Genomic DNA, 19,807 nt, shown 5'->3' with positions numbered 1-19,807 from the left:
AGCAAAATGGAGGGTGGACCCTACTGCTAGGATTGATAATTCCCTGGACAAATATTGTCCCTCACTAATGCCTCTGGTACTTTAGTCTAGTTGTGTAGCCACCAGGGTCTGAAATAAGACTTACAAACAGTCAGAGCAAAGGAACCAAGTAAACAGGTTCTAGTGTGAAAAAGGTACTGGCTGATGCATATTTATTGTAGAAATAAACTACATGAATAGGGTTTGAAAAAAATACTGACACTCAAGTCAGACCATGTAGCCAATGCTGTCTTGGAATTTATTCTCCTTCCACCTTAGCATTGCATTTTTGCCACTAATATATGGCTAGAGATGTCAACTTAACAGGCTGAAAAAGGGTTATCTTACAACAACTGCACTAATGTGGGACACCCTTGTGGACAATACACACTATACTGTTTACTATATTGCAATATCATCTAAACTTTACATGAGTGCATTAGAATAACTGCGCTGCTTATTACTTACCTGTACTTCTCCACTGCTAGTTCCTATTGCCAGACATGTTCCAGAGCTAATCCAGGATACTGATGATACATATGTCGCTGGACAGGACAAATGTATTTTTTGAGTTACAGTCCTGTTTTCCCCACTGAATATATATGCTGTTGACTTTAGCCCAATGGCAACAAGATTTTCTGAATTCCAGTCAAGCAGATTCAGATCTAAAACAAAACAATACTTTATCTATATTTGGTATCAGCCAGGGGTTTTTTTTTACAAGAGGTTGAAGCTGGACAAGTATGCTGGGACAGCAAAACATTAAGAGCCTGATTTATAAAAGCTTAGTACAACTTTACTGTGCTATTTACATTCAAAATAATGATCAATTTATTTTTGGAAATTGTCTATCTATCTTCTCTTATTTTACAAAGTGAATAGAACAGAATGATGTTTGGCTGCTCAAAGCAACCAAGGCGATACTGACAAACTGAAACAGGTATGGAATTAATGTGGCAATTTCTTCCAAACTATTCAATATTTGATAAATCAGCCCCCAAGGGATACTTAGCAGTTTATATTTAAGGCTGCATATAACTTGTCATATCTGCTTTGTGTTGTACATGTAACTTACAGTAGTCATTATGAAGGCCAATTATATGGAGTCGAATATCTGGCTGTAAGATGGTGTGGGAGCAGATATGGACCTTTTGAGTTTTCTGGCCCAAGCTTTTGTTTTTCTTAGTTTGTAGACATCCTGTGTATAAAAACACAATTGACAAATGAATAAATGTTAGTCCCACTGCCATTGACTAGTGGGCAAGACAGAGATAGCTGTTAACTATATGGTTATTCTTTATTTATAGGAAGTCAAACTTTTACATATCACTTTGCAGATTTTGTTCATATCAGTCCCTGCCTTAGTGTGAAAAGTTTGCTTTCCCTCCATGCACAAACACACACTATGGTCAGTTAACTCAGGAAGAGCCTGTATGTTTTGGACAGTAAATATTAACCTACACAAATATGTGATCACATACAAATCCATGTGCGCTGGTTATAACCAAACCTTAGCATTGCAAGACACCATTTAACCTGCTTGTATCTTTTTGCAATTCAATGTGGGGGGAACCCAAGAACCTGGAGGAAAGAGATGCAATGGTATAGGTACAGTATAAACATGCGGGGGAATGTTATGTGCAGTAAGAGCAAGAAGAGCTGTGCAGTTAGTGTGAGATATGAGGGGTTGGCAGAATGTGCAATATGATTGTGTAAAGGAGGCGGCAGATGAAAAGATTCAGCAGGTGTGAAAGTGGCTGACATGAGGGGTAACTTATAAAAGCAAAAGCACAATAAATTAGTCATGAAAATGTACAAGAAAGTGTATTTAGGCCATAAGAGGCTGGAGTCACTGGAAATAAAAATGTGTAATGCAATTTCTTAACAACTCCCTGGCTGTGCCCTCAGGTCATAGTTACATAGTTACATAGGGTTGAAAAAAGACCAGTGTCCATCAAGTTCAACCCATCCAAGTAAACCCAGCACACCTAACCCACACCTACCAATCTATACACTCACATACATAAACTATAAATACAACCACTAGTACTAACTGTAGATATTAGTATCACAATAGCCTTGGATATTCTGATTGTTCAAGAACTCATCTAGGCCGCTCTTATAGGCATTAACAGGCATCTGCCATTACCACATCTCTAGGAAGGGCATTCCACAACCTCACTGCCCTCACCGTGAGGAACCCCCTACGCTGCTTCAAATGGAAGCTCCGTTCCTCTAATCTAAAGGGGTGGCCTCTGGTGCGCTGATTGTTTTTATTGGAAAAAAGAACATCCCCCATCTGCCTATAATCCCCTCTAATGTACTTGTACAGAGTAATCATGTCCCCTCGCAAGCGCCTCTTTTCCAGAGAAAACAACCTCAACCTCGACAGTCTCCCCTCATAGTTTAAATCTTCCATCCCCTTAACCAGTTTAGTTGCAGTCTCTGCACTCTCTCCAGCTCATTAATTATTATTAAATTAATTAAATTAAAGTTTTAGTTCTCCTTTAAGATGGAGACAGTTATGGCCAAACATTGTGCTGCACATTACCCTGAAGTGTTGGCACCATAGATAAACAAGCTGGAAGAAAATGTGTCACTTTTCATTTATATGGGGAACTGTATTTCTTTTCAACTGAGTCATCTCAACTCAGTTTATGTTCATTAAGTATCTTTTCATCTTTGCTTTTCAATATCTCTCAGCCTTTTATCGCTCAGCCTTTCTTCTTTCTCTATGCCATTGTCACCATCTCCCCATATGCCACGTAACATCCTTTTTGCCAGTGAAGTGAAGAGCACAGTGGTTATTTATATTAGAAACTCCATATCAACAAATAATATCACATAGGAACCATTAGCACCATCATTGGGAAGGCATATCTTACCTGCCAATGGGAATACTCCACATAGCTAGCATTTGGTGCATTAAGGTGGCCATACACGCACCGATATTATCGTACGAAACCTCGTTTCGTACGATAATCGGTGCGTGTATGGCATGTCAGCGAGCCGACCGATATCGCAGGAAGCTGCTGAAATCGGTCGGCTCGCTGATCGGCCAAGTTAGAAAATTTTGATCGGGCGCCATAGAAGGCGCCTGACCAAAATTCTCCCTTCAGAGCTGAATCGGCAGAAGGAGGTAGAAATCCTATTGTTTCTACCTCCTTACCTGCCGATTCAGCCGTGAATGGTGTGTGGCGGATCTGACGATGTTTCGTGCGACCGATGGTCGTACGAAACATCGTCGGATCGCCACGTGTATGGCCAGCTTTAGATCTGTACAGTAGTACAGGGTGCCATAAGGAAGGGGTACAGTTGATGGTGCACACTGCATTATTTTGCATAGGGTGCTAATTATCCCAACACCAGCCTCATACTCAAGGTTCTTTATCTAATATAAATAACCACAGTACCCATACTGTTATTCTTCATTTCCCTATTTATCTAACAGCTATATTAAGAACGCCATGTATAATTATTTTTCACTCTCATGGCACTGCTCTGGCTGCAAACTTCTTTATTCCCAAATCTAATTTTCTGCTGTGTTAAAATTCCTAAAAACAAAAACAAACATTCAGGAGGTGGACCTATTGGTACATAAGGGAAATTCACCCTTGGTACAGACTTTAGTGACTCCCTGCAGTATGTAATAACCATTCAGATTTTGTTAAGGCTGTATTATTATGTGCTGCACAATTGTTATGTGGCCCAGGAGTGGCCAGTCAAAATATGTATGTATTTGTTAAATCTGATTTAACTGGGGTTACATTTTAGGCCTATAAATGCAGCAATGCACACATTTCTAAAGGGTCCTTTGACTCACAAGTGCCTATCGTCTTTCATTATGTATCTTTAAATTCTAGCCACATTCCCCCTACACTAACAGCTTCTCTTCTCACTTGTCTAAGCAGCTAGTAAAAAATATGCCATCACTTACTCAAACTTCACACCACACGTCTCAGTTAGACAGAAAATAACAAGCAGTTCCTGTGGCAGGAAACAAAGTGAAGTGGATTCAGAGAGACAGGTAGCAAGTATATGAATGTTAAGCTGCTTGTGCAGTTATCTGAAGTTGCCTCTAAAGCTGGCAATACATGGGCAAATAAAAGATGCCACCAAAAATTAGCCAGATTTCAAAGTTTGAATATCCCCTTGGGCAAGGACTACAGTACATCAGTGCATTGATGACATCCTCACCCAACAGGTCTTCTTATGACCAAAGTCTGATCTGGTTGTTGGTCCCTAGGCCAAGGACCAGATCAGCCTAGTTTGGCTGGCCACCCACCTCGCCAAACAAGAGAACATTTAAATGTATGGCCGGGTCAACAATTTCTGTGTTACTTTCATCTATGCAACATGAGCTCTGAGATAGCATAGAGATTTGATTTCAAAGGGCACAATGATCACAATTTTTTTTCTTTTGAAGCCTGTCTTTGTTTTAAATGTGCCCCCCCAAAAAATGCATATATTATGTGCCCTTATGTCAGCTGCCTGGTCCCCCTAAAAGGAATAGGAGGGAACTGGAGCCTGATCTTTAATTCTCAGTGTAACAAGGGGCATATAACTGATAGCATATAGGTTATCAGTGTAATTCGGGACATATCACATAGGTAAAGCATACAGGCTGTCAGTGTAATCTAAACTATATCATATAGGGAGTGAGAATGAATTAAAGCATCAGCATGCAGGATATCTTATTTTCTAGCATTGTTTTGTTTTACTGTACACCACTATATACAAGTACCACTAAATAAATAAAAATATACATACGTAAATTACACTTCAAACCTAGGGCCTTTACCTGGCACGGAAAAGCTTGGGGTTAACGTTCAACATCAGATGGTAGGTAGTAGCAAGAATTACATACTTTTTCTTTGGTTGTAATGTGAGTGTGCAGGGGCCTGGGGTTGCAAATCGAAATCCAGCCCTGATGGCAGCAAACTGATTGCTGGATCCAACACAGAATCCACAGTTAAATCAGTTAAAAATACATTTGCCCTATACATGTGTACTTTGTTTTTTAAAAAACAAGTTGTAGGAAACACAACACAGTTCACTAGAATGTGAATAATACTGAAAATTAACAATTCAAAGCACTGTTTTTAGCCCCATCTACTGGATGCTGGGCTGACACACAAACACACAATATATATTTATATATATACAGTATATATATCTTCAAACTGAACATTGAATGAATAATTCTGGAGAATATTATTGGTTAGTACCTTTCCACATACACGTGTCCTTTTCACAGATCTTAATGTTGCTGTCATGCCTTATACACGAACCACGTTTGAAATCTTCCACAGTCTGCAGGAAGTTCTGTAACATATCCAGTTAAACTATTATGTATATTGTATTTGTATTTATTGTATGTCAGGAACTATGCAGTGTTGTTACAAAATACCCAGACACAGGCTGGTCATATATATATATGTTATATTAATATTCTGTACATCTTCACTGCAAGTTTTGGACAATAATGTGATCAAGTGTAGAAAGTGGTGCTGTATCATATAGGGAGTATAGGGAGTGGCAGCAGGTACAGCACTGACTTTAGAGGGGTGCCAATATGCCTTGGTCCCTGCAAAGAACAGGATAAAATAGGATTGTTTTGCCTCCAATAAGGATTAATTATATCTTAGCTGGGATCAAATACAATGTGCTCTTTTATTATTACAGAGAAAAGGAAAATTATTTTTTAAAACATTAAATTATTTTCTTATTTAAAGTCTATGGGAGATGGCTTTCCTGTAATTTGGAACTTTCTGGATAATTGGTTTCTAAATAACAGATTTAAGGTGGATATGATTTATCCAATCAGGGAACCTTGTAAGGGTCCATATCAAATGGTGGTCACATACTCATCTAGATTAGCCTGCAATATACACATTGTATGAAAAATTACTTTATTTTGACTCTTGAACTGTCTTGATAACTCATATGAGTAGCCAGAGCGGAGTTAGTAAAGGCAACCTCCCTGTCAGTAGCCTCAAACTACCCCCCACTTCAGAACACTCAAGCTTACACACTAGGCAGTTGCCTACTTTGCTTAAGGTGGCCATACACGTGGCGATCTGACGATGTTTCGTACGACCATCGGTCGCACGAAACATCGTAAGATCCGCCACACACCATTCAGGGCTGAATCAGCAGGTAAGGAGGTAGAAACAATAGGATTTCTACCTCCTTCTGCCGATTCAGCTCTGAAGGGAGAATTTTGGTCAGGCGCCTTCTATGGCGCCCGATCAAAATTTTCAAACTGGTCCGATCGGCGAGTCGTCCGATATCAGCAGCTTCCTGCGATATCGGTTGACTCGCCGACATGCCATACACGCACCGATTATCGTACGAAACGAGGTTTCGTACGATAATATCGGTGCGTGTATGGCCACCTTTACCCCTAGTTCCATCTTCTGGGTAGCACAAACATACCTGCTCCTGAAGAAACTTCAGCCTAGTCTGACTTAGCAGTTTCTTTGATGTTTTTTGAGTACGTTTTGGTGCAGAGGTGTCCTTCAGACTAGGTGGCTTCTGGGCACAGTCAGGGATAGCCGTGATGGGGATTTCTGTCAAATCTATACATATAATACACTTTTATATCTAACAAGAAAGATTATTCTTTATTGCATGCACAATGCAAATAAGGAACAGTTCTGCTATCCCCAAAGCCACAATTACGTAATATTCTAATTGCTCAGAGCCACAGTTTTAGTAAAGTCATTTTTGTGTTCAATTGCCCTATAAAATCAATAACTCTCTCATTGAATCCCCGTCTTTCAGCAATGTGAGACTACTATGTAGCATGACACTGCAGCAACAGAAAAAAGAGAAGGAACCTACTGTCCCAGCAGAAGTCCCTCCTCATTAATACTATTTTGGCTACTTTTTGTGTGGAACATAACAGTATAAGCTAGATAACTGTGGAGCAGCACCTGCACAGTTTTTTCAGTAATTGGTATAGGATGCTTGGAACTTGGGGTTAACCAGGTTTGCAGTTAACCAATGTAATTGCAAACCATTTTTGTGTATTGTTTATATGTACATGTTAACTTATGTCTTTTGTACCCCCCTATTCTGTAAAGCGCTGCATAAATTGATGGCACTATATAAATAATAATAATAATAAGGGATCTTTCCATAATTTGAATCTCCATACCTACTAAAAATCATTTAATCAAAAGAGAACCCAAAGAATTATTTTGTCACCAATATGGATTCATACAGCTTAATTAGCATCAAACACAAGTTACTGTTTTATTATTAAAGATAAAAAAGAAAACCTTTTTTAAAAGTTACAATTATTTAATTAAAATGAACTCTATGGGAGATAGCCTTCCTTTTATTTGGAGCTTTCTCATGAACAGGTTTACAGATAATGGATGCCATATCTGTATATTCCTATGCAGCTCTGAAATAGGATTGAATTGGCTCAGCTTTACTGCAGATCCCCTCCTATTAAAAGCTTTTTACTGGCTCTATCCCCTTCTTTTTTATTGAATATCGGGTATGATGTAGACTAAAAACTTTTTTGCAGTTGAGCCAAGGTCTTTGTGTGAAAGCCACATACACTTACATGGAAGCAGAACCAGTGGTTCAGGTGTCTGGCAAAGTTCCTCAGATGGGGAGGAAGAAAGACCCGTCCCCTGAATTTGATCCATATTTTGGCACCATTTTGTGGAAACAGGGCTACTAGCGAAAGGAACATGGCAAGCACGTCGCTTCATGATGCTTCTTTTAAATCTTGAATATGAGCTCCTTCCATCAGGTGTCTAAAGAAAAGTACATTTCACCTATTACAAATATTATCTTAAGGCACCAAGGTGTCATTTAAGTTAATGCCAGGGTGCAAAGGAGCCTTGTATTCACTGCCAGCCCTATGCTGCCTTGCATCTACCAGTGCTGCACTCTGCACCTCAAGCCAAATTTTTTATTTTGTGTCCCTTAGCACTCTGGCCCTTGTGAATGCGGTCTTCATAAATTACCCTCTTTTCTCTTCCACTTTTATTGCTGAATTGAATGTAAACCTCACCAAGTCACAGTGTAGCAGACAATTACAGATAAGGGTAACTGATGTTGCTATGTGTTTTGTGAGACACCTCCTTGAATCATTGCAGCCATAAAGCAAGACGGGGCTGCTGACATTTTTGTTGTACAGGAAAATGAATACAGTTTATAGGCTTCCCCATGAAAGAACACAAATGTAACATTTTTAAAGTGCTGCAGGTTTTAGCCTTCAATTAATACAACAATCAGGTATGAAAGCTATTGTCCAAAATGTTAGGGGCCTGGGGTTTTGCAGATAAGGAGTCTTTCCATAATGGGTAGCACCATATCTAATTGTGTAGCACCATACATGAATGGGTAGCACCATACCTAATTGTTTAGCACCATACATGAAGACTATTAAAAAAAATTGTAAAATTAAGATTCAGTGGGACTGTATTGCATTAATATGGATTTATGATAGCAGGGCAAGCAGGGCTGTCATATCAAATAATGGGGCACCATACACCCTTGTGGCCATGCCTCCAACTAACCCAACAACATCCCAGAGGGTCAGCCCTGCCTGTCCACCCTCCCCATTGGCAGCACTAACATCAGATACAAATCACTACTCTTTTATTATTATGAGAAAAGGCAAAAAAAAAAGCTGTATTGTATAATTTGATGGTAATTGTAGGCACTAATGACAGCTAAAATGTCTGTTTTTTTTTTCCTGCTTTAGGTCAGATTTGGACTTTGTATGTATCTGTATGTATCTGTAAAATAACTTTTCATAAGGGTGAAGAGACACAGAGTTACTAGTAGCAGCTACTTATCATGGCTACTAAAATAGACAATGCTGATCTTTATTGAAAATTGTCTCTACATGTGTTTTAGCAGAAGCAATTCTCAGTATTGTTTATGGCAGGGTATTTTCAGGTGTTTAGTAGCCATGACAAGTAGCTGCTACTAAGTAGCCCTTTGTGTCTTCACCCTAAGTTTGTTTCAGTGATTTCAGTTGTTTCAGTGATTTCTGAGGCCTTTTCAGCAACCCATTTTCTGTGGATGCCAGACCCACCTAGTGGCAGATTAATGAATCTATGCCTAAATGAGAAGCGCCAAATAGTTAAAAAAATTAATCCAGTTTAAAAAAGTTAACAGATGCAGCCATTTGTTGCCTTTGTAATATGTTACCTGAGGCAAGATCTCATATTTGCATACAGTTTCCCTTCCCAGCTTAAACAACTACTGGGGCCTGCACCAGCTCTGGCTCTGTAATACACATAACCCCACCTCTTCAGGGGAAATATAAGTATTGCTTTTAAAGGTGATCTATCGCAAAAAAAAAAAAATTTGCATCAGAGCCAGTTATTTTGAAAGAGCGAGCGCTAATATATGTTCTAGGCAGAAGGTGCAACCCCTCAAAGGATGTTTGGGCAGAATGAGTAACTTTATTATTTTATAAACAGTGCAGAAACTTTAATTGATTATATTTATAACATTTCGTCAGATATGGAGGTAGAAACAATAGGGATTCAGCCCTGAAGGTAGATTTTGCTTAGGCGCCTTCAATGGCGCCCGTTCAAAATCTTTTAACCCACCCAATCGGCGAGTCGACCGATATCCGCAGCCTTCTGCAATATTGGTCGCCTCGCCAAGTCGCCATACACGCAGCGAATATCGTACGAAATGAGGTTTTGTACAATATAATCGGTTTGTGTATTGCCAGCTTTAGTCAGGCTCCAATCATTAATAGGATGACTCCATGAAAAGTCGTGTGAGTTGACATTTCTGCTCTGCAGGCTGGTGAGCCGGATATTGCGAAGGGTCTGCACCTATCACCTAAAAATGGTTTCCCCTACTGGAAGTGCAGGCTAAAAGAGCACACTCTCTGATTGGGGGAAATAATACTATTTCTTTTAGGAAAGCATCCTGTCTGGTCCCCACCATGAGGGATCACCTGGTGCATATGGGCAGCCATGTTGGGACACAGCCATGCACATAGAAATGTAGTGCCCCAGCTTATTCATTATGTACAAAAGTTGACCAGCTAACAATCCTACCTCACATACATGGTTATAACAACAAGCTGGGGAACATCAGAACCTGTGAATACAAGGATTTTTTTTTTATAAATAATGTTTTCCTCCGTGGTGCCATGTTACCACACACCTCAGGTTAAATCCCGCCCAGCCTATACTGCCCCACAAGCCACAAATAAGAGTGGCCCTATGAGTAAAAGTTAAACAAGGGATTATGGGAAATGAATAGTACATAAAGTAAACTGGCAGTTGCTGGGGATGCTGAGCTGTGAAAATGAGAAACAATATGCCACATCCTATTTAACCCTTGCTACCCGGCTCATGGAATCGGCAAACATGGGCCAGCCCAGCAGCAGACGTGTCTGTAGCTCGGAGCCCCCAGCTGTCGCTCAGCTGCACAACTTCCCAGCATCCCCCCCGACTGCATTTACTCCGGAACTTTTAGCGAAACACAAGAAGCAAAGCAACATCTGCTTTAGATCTGCTTTAGACCTGCCAGAACCATTCCAGTAGTTTGTCAGGGAATGCTGGGAGTTGTAGTCTAACAGCTGGATATAGAAAAGGACACATATCCCCAGCGCATCGCCTTCCGCACAGAGCTCCCAGGATCCCCAGTGGAGCGGTGTGTAGCGGCGTGTCACTGAGCCACAGGCTGCTCCTCCCAGCTGCATTCCTGGGACTTGCTCAGGCTTCCCCGCTAAGCCTCCAACATGGAGCCGCTTTCTCCCTACCCCTTAAAGTACTCTTCCCCCAAAGCCAAAGTCTTCCTCGTCTTCCTCTCCATGGTTCTGTGTACTGGGCTAGTCTGTGTCCTGCAGCTCAAGTTCCTCAGGGCCAAAGGGGGAGACTTCTACTCGTACGAGGTGACGGATGCCAAAGGCAGGACTGTGGCCCTATCTAAATACAGGGGCAAAGTAAGTACCCGCCGCCCCACTATCATGGGCCCTGGGAGCCTTGGGGTTTACTTTTCTCTCCAAATAAACTTTGGCTCAGTGTAAGGGCATCACCTGCACCCTGCATTTCCCAGCATGCCCCAATTGTACACCCACTATTGTACACCCAGTATTGTACACCCAGTATTGTACACCCAGTATTGTACACCCAGTATTGTACACCCTGTATGTTCATTGGTGCATGTGGTATTCATTTGTGGGTGCACATCTGGGTGCATGGAATGCTATATCTAGTACAGACAGTAACCATTGGGTGCAGCTGCAACAGTGAGTGGTGTCAGGGCATGTTGCATTGCCAGAGGCTGTCAGGGGATTATGGGAGTTGAAGTGCAACAGCTATGCTATTTATATGTAATCCCTTGCTGGTGTCTACAGTAGCTCCATTATCCTGTGTATGTTATATATTCTTACTGGCCTGATAACTTTTATTTCCAAGCTATTAGCATTCATTTGAAGTGATGGAATAGGGAAGCAGCGGTAGCACAGAGCCCTTATTTGCAGTGTGTGGGTCCCAGCAGGGGTTGCACTTCCCTAGATGAAAGGAAAGAGAGGATTGCCCTTACTAAACCCCATTGCTTTGTGTCCTGCAGGCGTCTCTGGTTGTCAACGTGGCCAGTTCCTGCCCGCACTCGGAGACAAACTACAGATCTCTGCAGGAGCTGCACAGGGAGTTTGGCCCTTACCATTTTACGGTTTTAGCTTTCCCTTGCAATCAGTTTGGGGAGTCAGAGCCCGGCTCTAACCGGGAAATAGAGGCTTTGGCCAAAAGGAATTATGGAGTGACTTTCCCCATGTTCAGCAAAATAAAAATCCTCGGCCCGGAAGCAGAGCCGGCCTATAAGTTCCTTGTTGGTAAGTACCCAATGTACTCTGAGACTGTAGCAATGTATTTCCTCACTTTTTTGTCATTACAGATCCCTTATTAGCATCCCTAGAATGTTTCATGCCAATTGTTGGGAGATATCTCACAAGCTTACCCATCATGTGGCTACTTACAGATTAATGCCACATTTGTCTGTGCCCTGACAAATGCCATCACCTTGCCTAGAAAGAAGGCACACAGCTACCCACACTGCTCTTCTGACTCTTTCCAGCTTTCAAATGGGGATCACTGACCCCAGCAGCCAAAAAACTAATGCTCTGTGAGGCTACAATTGTATTGTTATTTTTACTTTGTATTACTAATCGTTCTACTTAGGCCTCTATTTACATCCCTATCTCTTGTGAATAATACCAATTGCAGATTGTCTTACAACAGCAGTCTCTACATCATACTAAAAGTTCATTATCAGCCCCTTTTAGAGCTCTGGCACACGGGGAGATTAGTCGCACCTGCCATCCCACCGGCGAAAATGTAAGTTGGCACACGCGGCGGCGCGATTTCGGCAAATTGCCGAAGTTGCCTCGCGAAGCTTTTTCGACGATTTGCCGAAATCGCGCCGCCGCGTGTGCCATCCCACCGGCGACTTACATTTTCACCGGTGGGATGGCAGGTGATGGCAACTCGGGGAGATTAGTCGTCCGCGAACAGGGAGTTTTGTCGCGGGCGACTAATCTCCCCGTGTGCCAGAGCCCTAAAGGAGGCATATTGTATGAGAATCAAAAATGTGCCAGTGCATTATACTTCTTTAAGTATAGAAGGAATGTTCTTATTATTTTGGGCTGATTTATTACAAATTTTCCTCAAAAAACGCATGTGTTCCACTTCCTGTTGCCTCCTTTAACAGGCCATGCAGGGGAGCTGGCAGCACTTAGCTCTCTGCTTTGTAGGATAGGAACCAATCAGCAGCTAGGTGGACCTGATAGAGGACTGAATGCTGTCTTTGTTTGTATGACTGCAGGGACCAGGGAGGACCTATAGGGAGCTCCAATAGGTGGTCTTTTTTTAAAGGTAATATTAATTTTTGGCACAAAGTAAAACCAGCAGTAGGGGTTTATAGTTATGCTATATGCCTCTTTTAGTAGAAAAGGCTATGTTATCTCCTAAATTGGAATGCATGAAAAAGTCACTGCAAGGCAAAGAAGAAAAAACACCCGTTTTTAAGAACACTTACTGATGCAAAACAGATACAAACTGATATTTCATTACCAACAATGCAATGTATTTTCCCACAATTCCAGCAAAAATTTTAGGGCACCAGCAAAATACAGTGCACTGCCACTTGCAGGGTTGGACTGGAAGGTCCACTGGAGCTCCGGCCCCAGGGCCCCCCCCCCCAACTCCTTCCCCCCAAGCATGGGTGCCAGGGGTAGGGCTGGCAGGAATCAGATCTGGGCCACTAGGGCCGCAGACCCACCGAGTTTTTTCCCTGTATCCTTCTGCATTTTCTAACTGGTAGTAAACTGATTGCTGATTGGTTGCTATGGGCAGTTGCTCTACTTTACCAAATTAGCTGTTTTTGTATGTCCTTTTCTATTCATTGTTGGCTCTTGAAACAGTATAACAGAAGGGAGCTGGTTTATGCTCCACTGATTCAGGCGTGAATATAGGACAAGCAAGCACTGCTCTCTATTGCAGTTACATTTAAAAATTAAAAGCCACTGACATTTTTTAATTAAAGCATATTGGAAAGTTTCTTAAAATTAGCTTTCTTTCATGTTGGGAATTAAATTTAGATAACTGAAGTTCAGAAGAGCTAATGATTGTATATAATGAGGCATAGACTGCCTAGGCCTCTGATACACCACCAAACATCATTTTTAATGTTTTTATAAAAAGTAAAAGTCCCAAGGGCTCATTAAGCAAAACTGGACAGAAATGCATAGCAACCACCTGCAGGTAGAACAATGAAAGCAAAAATGTGAATGGTTATTATTTGTTACTGTAGGGTGACCAGATCACTTGAAATTCAGGGACATGTCTAGAAAATCTAGCTAGAAGTGTTGCACTGATTGCAATTTAGTGTAAATGTGGTTAGTGCAGCCCTGCAACATGCATTTAATAGATGTGTCCCTGAATTTCCAAGTGATCTGGTCACCCTGTGTTACTGACAATAACAAATTATCAAATTTTCAGTGGATTTAAATATATTAGTAGAGGTATGGGATCTCTTATCCAGGAACCGTTTATGCAGAAAGTACAGGAAGGCCATCCCCCATAGACTCCTTTTTAATCAAATCATTTAATTTTTAAAAAATGATTTCCCTTTTCTCTTTATTAATACAACAGTACCTTGTACTTAAAGGACAAGGAAAGTCAACTAAAGAGTTAATCTCCTTTCACAGGCCTACCTCCAGTGGTGTCATCCATGCGTTTAAGTCCCCTCTATTTCAAGCCCTTTTTTGGATCATAAGCCTCATAGAAAAAAGAGCTAGGTTAAACACTACAAATACCCAGAAACCACCGCTTATTCATGAAGACCAAGACCTGGGATCATGCGCAGTTGTTGGAGTCAGAGGACAGTGCATTCAAAAGTATTCATGAGCGCGCTCACACAGAGTTTTGTTAGAGCACAGGAGATTTTGTGATATGCTCGGGTCCGGGGTGGTTTAATATTGGCACATGTGCATAGCGTTCCGCTCAAAGTCCTCACTCAAAGTAAAATGGCGGCTGCAATCGAGGATAATAAGGCAGACATATTGGTGGGAACAGGAGGAGCACTGCTGAGAATTTTGATAAAATAATCTAGCGATCAGGTACAACAGGGGGGTTGCTACCACACACTACAGACTTTGTGTAATGGCTTTCCTTGTTTTTTAATCCAAACCAAGATATAATGTGAATCATTATTGGGGGCAAAACAATCCTTTTATGTTTATTTAATGTTTAAGATATGACTTAAAATATGGTGATCCAAATTATGGCAAAACCTCTTATCCTGAAAACCCCAGGTCCCAAACATTCTAATAACAGGTCCCATACCTGTAAATGTACCGTAATTGCTATTGCAGACTGTCTGTCTGATTACATTCTCGGCACTGGCTCTGACTCCAAAAACAATGCGGCACGCCAGCTGATTTGTAGCCCTAGAGAAGACCAGACACCTGTTATATTGTTATAAGAGTCAGAGCCAAAGAAAAAGAAAAGAACAATAAAGTACTGCTTTCAACTGCAGTTCCATTTACTAATAATTTAAAAACCATAAAAAAGCTCAATTAATGATTGGAAAGTTGTTTAAAATTATATTTTCTTTTAATATGGCAAATATAATTTTATGGGTGGATGATCCCTTTGACATGATATTTCCCTAAAGTGCTTAGGTCCAAGCTCTTGTGCCTTTAAAGTGGTCTTTGAATCACTTAAAATACAGGATTTACCTTTTAACCATAAATGCACCTTTTTTAGGTGGCAGATGGCTAGAGCAATGGTGTGTAATTGTATATGGGTACTAAACACCCAAAAAGATAATTATAGTCTAGGACAAGCTTTTGTTGCTGCTAAAATCTTCCAGTGTGTTGGGTTTCGTATAAGGAACAAACGCTGGATGCATGTTAGAGCAATTTCCCTGGGTTTCTGACATATGGCACCTCAAATCTGCTTTCTAGGTGATGTGACTTTGTAGAATAAATGAACAGACTGCAGAGGAGGTGCACCTCTCCATAAGCTTTTGTCTGCAGCTCATTTACATGGTCAATATTATTAATGCCATATTACATCTAATATCTGCTTAAATGCCAGTGGAGGGTTGCAGTGGCTAAGCAACAGGAAAACTAACATCAAAGGCAACCAAGTTGCTTGACAAAATTGACATTTTTTTAATATTGAGTGGTGTTTCTTTTTAAAAATGAAGCACAGTGAAAATGAGATGGAAGCTAGCACTCATCACTTGATATTTAGATGAGTAAACTGCTTATTGCCACTTATAGATGCAGCCACAAGCCGATGTAAGGCAAAGGGGTTGTAACCCTTCAGACAAAATGAAAATAAATGTGCACTGTTCTCTCTTTTGTGAGTTACAGCATTTCTGTTAAAGGACAACTATACACAAAATAACCAGGGGGGTGCCAATTTGTTAGACTCCCACTAACCTCCTAGTCCAGGCTGGCACAAACTCAGGGTACATAGGGCAGATTGCCACCATCTTACTGCCTGATCTCAGTATCCCCTGTGCTGCCCTTGGTGGGCATGGCAGTACAGAACTTTTCCAGTGATAACTGTCTTGGTGCACCCAACATTATTTAGAGGATAGATGGCAGCAGGATAGTGACAGCACACCACACTTAAGTACTCTGGGCCAGTTTCTTTTTTTTTTCAAATACAAATACTACCAGCCCAGGGAAGAAGGTTAACCTTAAGATTGACTGGGGGTGTTTAGGGGTTCAGTATTTAATTAATAGGGATCACTACCAAGGTACTCAGCTCCTAATAAGTAATAAAAGTTGTAACATTTGCCCTAACCTAAAAACCCACAGCAACCAATGAATTGTTTGATTTCAGATGGGTTACTAGACCTGTAGCAATCTTACCACATTTTTTACATTACTCTCCACCCAATATGTTGCTTTTAGTTACATAAGGGCACTGAAACTACATGATGTATTTCTCTTTTTTTATACAGATTCAACGAAAACAAAACCGCGATGGAATTTCTGGAAATATCTGGTTAACCCTGAAGGCCAAGTTGTTAAATACTGGAGGCCTGATGAGACTGCGGAGATCATCCGGCCTGAAGTGGCCTCATTAGTCAGGCAAATAATTATGAAGAAGAAAGAAGACCTTTGAAATAATGTGTGGCCATTGGTGCTGGACTATTCTTAGCAAGAAAATTGTACTTTTCTCAGTTCTCGGATCCCCCCGATATTTTTGTATCTCTTTGGGTTCAATTGTGGTTATTTTGTACTATTTGAAAATCCTTGTCAACTAAACAATTTCAGTGTTTGTGTACCAGTGACATTACATTAACTCGACTTCATGATATCTGTGGCAGGGGATGGCTTTTTAAAGTATCTTATTTTAAAACATGTGGCAAGAAAATGTTCTAAAGATGGGAAAAACACAACCTTTTTACTTTTCATGGGACTGGTGTATCTTTCCCATGTAGAGCAGCTCTCTTTAACGTGAGATACCTGTGCCCTGCCCACTGATTGTGCTTGGTGTGTCATTGTCATGGTGTAGGCACCAATAAGCTGTTGAGGCAGTTGAGTAAGGGGTAGTATATCTTACATTTTTTAGGATTGCTGCCCTGTTGCAAGAGTAAATTCCCTTGTCATATAACTACAGTGTGTTCCCAGTATCGCCTACTGCAGAGCCCCTATTTTTCATAGAAGACTGCATATACCATGGAATACACAAATAAGTAAATCTCAAAATTATATACAGGTTTGGGACCTGTTATCCAGAATGCTCGGAATCTGGGGATTTCCAGATAAGGGGTATTTCCATAATATAAACATAACTTAACATTAGGAAAACCCAATAGAATTGTTTTGCTTTCAGTAATGATTAATTATGCCTTAGTAAAAGCTACTGTTTTATTATTGCAGAGAAAAAGGAAAACATTTTTTAGAATTTAAATTATCTGATTAAAATGTGTCTATGGGAGATGGCTTTCCTGTAATGTAGAGCTTTCTGGATTATGTTATTTTGGATAACAGATCCCATACCTGTACTAAACGTCTGGAGATGTGTGTAAAAACCTGCATCACCCTGCTTCTTCCCAAGCAGCATCACTAACTAGTACTACATAGACTAGCCAGTTAGCACATCTAGTAATAGGGTAAGGCAAAGTTAATTTCCAAGCTTAGAATTCTTTTCTGTCTTGCAAGGACTCTGTACCACCTGTTTGTTTCAAAACTTTTATGCATCTCATGATTCTGATATTGGCTTTGATTGTTAGGCACACTGCTGGGCCCCAGGACTCACAGTCCAACACATCTTGGGCTCAGTTAGTAAACGTGGAGCCTGAGAAGATGGTGCAAGCACAGCTTGAGTAAAGCTTGTGTGCTCTGTTTGAATGTTATCTTATCCCAGCATTCTGTAATACATATCATTGAGTACATGGTAAAAAAAAGAGCAATCAGAGACGAATTAGGGAATGCAAACCAGTTCATACAAAACTATTACTTGAACAGAAATTCATTTTACTTTACTTACAATGTATATATAACACAATTTGCCAGCTTGGCAGTTATCTACCTTTTATATTTTAACAGATCAGGTTAGTGTATGGTTCCCCCAGTTAAAGCATCTTGATCACTAGCTCTAATTTATTTATACACCTTTATTCAGCTTCATAATTTACTTTTTGTGAACTGGTAACCACTCTTTGTTCAATATTACCCACAGAGTCAATCCCACTTCAACACAATACAGAAATATGCTAGGTTTATGTAATTCAGATTGACACTACTTACAATAAAAGTGTTATCCTGCAATCACTTTAGGGTCCTTGTGCAAGGTTTCAATATATTTCAATACAAGACTGTATAAGCAGCAGGTAAGCAAGACTGTGTAAGCAGCAGGTAGTTTTTATACCACAAATGCACAAGTTGAAGAGTTAAGTAAGACTCTCTACACATCTGCAATATAACAAAAGGTATTCCACCTTTTTGGTACTATTAGATCTTACACAAAGGCATGGTACATGAAAAGAACAACCAAAGAAGAAGATGCAGTGTTTACTATAGCAACCCTAATATCTCATACCCCTTTTCCAGTGAAAAAGCCAAATAAAGCACTGTGATTCACCCTGATATACTGCTTCTGTCATTAAGTTGTAACCATCAGAACCACTGGGTGCTTGCAGGGCTACCACCTTGGCATAAGAAACCTCCAGGAAAATAATTTGATATGCAGTCATTAAATGGCAAATCATAAAGCACAGACGTTTAATGTCATAGGGCCTCAGTGTTTGAGCTGTAAGCCCTATGCTCAAGGTACATCACTTCTACCATAGCCTTTGTTTCATTTTATTTGTGCTTTAAAGGGATAGTTCATATTGTTAAAACATAGAAAATATTGTGTTCATATACTATACCAAAAATCAAGAGTTAGTTTTATGTTAGAGCTTAATACATAAAAAACTCACCCTTTTTCTATTAATTCCTATGGAATTTTTATAATGGTATTTATCAATGGGTGAAAATTAAATGCGCTTTGTGTGCATGTGATAAATGCGCTTTTAAAAATCCCATAAGAATAAATAGAAAGTTTTTATGTGTTAAGCTCTTGACGCACATTTTGATAAATCTGCCCCTTAGTGTGCCATGCGTGAGGTTGTAGTGTCCAGGCTTTAAAACCAACACATTTTGTTGGAAAGTCTGACTTTTTCAAGGTTAAATTGAAAAACATCAGACTTGAAGATGAGATGCATTGGCTTTAAAGCCTGGGCACCATAACCCCACACCTGGCACAATAACGGAACTCTGCACTGAATTATCGTTTCTCTGACTGATGCTGGGTCGAGATTAGAGGGTTGTGGCCCAGGAAAGCTTTTATATGTGTATGGGAGTACAATTTCACTTTTAGCAAAAATATAAACATTATTATGCTATGGGTTTTCTTAAGGTGGCAGCAACCATTATACACGATATATGTGGATCAGCTAAGATGCAGTACTTAAAACACCTACCCTAACTCCCGAGGCTTGGACTGACTAATCTTCTAACCCCTCTACACAAATAAACTAATTGGGACTTTCTTCCACCCCCTTACTTATAACTACTAAAGAGGAGTCCTTTTTTATATGGTTTTTATTTTGCGCCCCCATTTGTTTTGTAGATTATTTGGACAGGTGTTAGTACGTATGTCACACCCTGTGAGCTACCACAGGGAACAAATCCCCCAAAAATGATTTCCTAACGGCAATAATGTCAATTGCAGGTGGGAAAGCTTACGGGTCCCTACGTTTCTGAAGTTTTCTCGCA

General features: G+C 40.3%; 2 protein-coding genes across 3 annotated transcripts in view; one reads left to right on the top strand and one right to left on the bottom strand.

Moving 5' to 3' along the window:
• The window catches only part of cdc20b (cell division cycle 20B), a 28,891-nt gene that overhangs the window by 6,210 nt on the left and 2,874 nt on the right, over positions 1–19,807 (bottom strand). The window contains exons 3-7 of the mRNA XM_004910356.4: positions 7,598–7,793; positions 6,457–6,599; positions 5,247–5,343; positions 1,094–1,216; positions 487–683 (exon numbers count right to left, since the gene is read on the bottom strand). Coding sequence (XP_004910413.1) covers positions 487–683; positions 1,094–1,216; positions 5,247–5,343; positions 6,457–6,599; positions 7,598–7,793 — 756 coding nt within the window. The remainder of the gene's footprint in view (positions 1–486; positions 684–1,093; positions 1,217–5,246; positions 5,344–6,456; positions 6,600–7,597; positions 7,794–19,807) is intronic.
• On the top strand, positions 10,362–18,634 carry gpx8 (glutathione peroxidase 8 (putative)). Of its 2 annotated transcripts, XM_012956343.3 has the most exons (3): positions 10,362–10,963; positions 11,593–11,854; positions 16,501–18,634. In XM_012956343.3, the coding sequence occupies exons 1-3, from the start codon at positions 10,760–10,762 to the stop codon at positions 16,662–16,664; spliced, it is 630 nt and encodes a 209-aa protein (XP_012811797.1). In that variant the 5' UTR covers positions 10,362–10,759; the 3' UTR covers positions 16,665–18,634. The 2 variants fall into 2 exon arrangements, with proteins under 2 accessions (XP_012811797.1, NP_001120483.1); NM_001127011.1 differs by lacking the exon at positions 11,593–11,854 and having other exon boundaries at positions 10,566–10,963.

The sequence above is a fragment of the Xenopus tropicalis genome, chromosome 1 (assembly GCF_000004195.4).
Source record: "Xenopus tropicalis strain Nigerian chromosome 1, UCB_Xtro_10.0, whole genome shotgun sequence".
In the NCBI taxonomy this organism is placed as follows: domain Eukaryota; kingdom Metazoa; phylum Chordata; class Amphibia; order Anura; family Pipidae; genus Xenopus; species Xenopus tropicalis.
This window is presented reverse-complemented; position numbering and strand designations above follow the sequence as displayed.

What these genes read in the sequence shown, in the direction of transcription:
- gpx8 (XM_012956343.3), top strand. Translation starts at nt 10,760, where the DNA reads ATGGAGCCGCTTTCTCCCTACCCCTTAAAGTACTCTTCCCCCAAAGCC. An exon ending in TATCTAAATACAGGGGCAAA is followed by an intron (nt 10,964 to 11,592) that starts GTAAGTACCCGC and finishes TGTGTCCTGCAG; the next exon opens with GCGTCTCTGGTTGTCAACGT. An exon ending in GGCCTATAAGTTCCTTGTTG is followed by an intron (nt 11,855 to 16,500) that starts GTAAGTACCCAA and finishes TTTTTTATACAG; the next exon opens with ATTCAACGAAAACAAAACCG.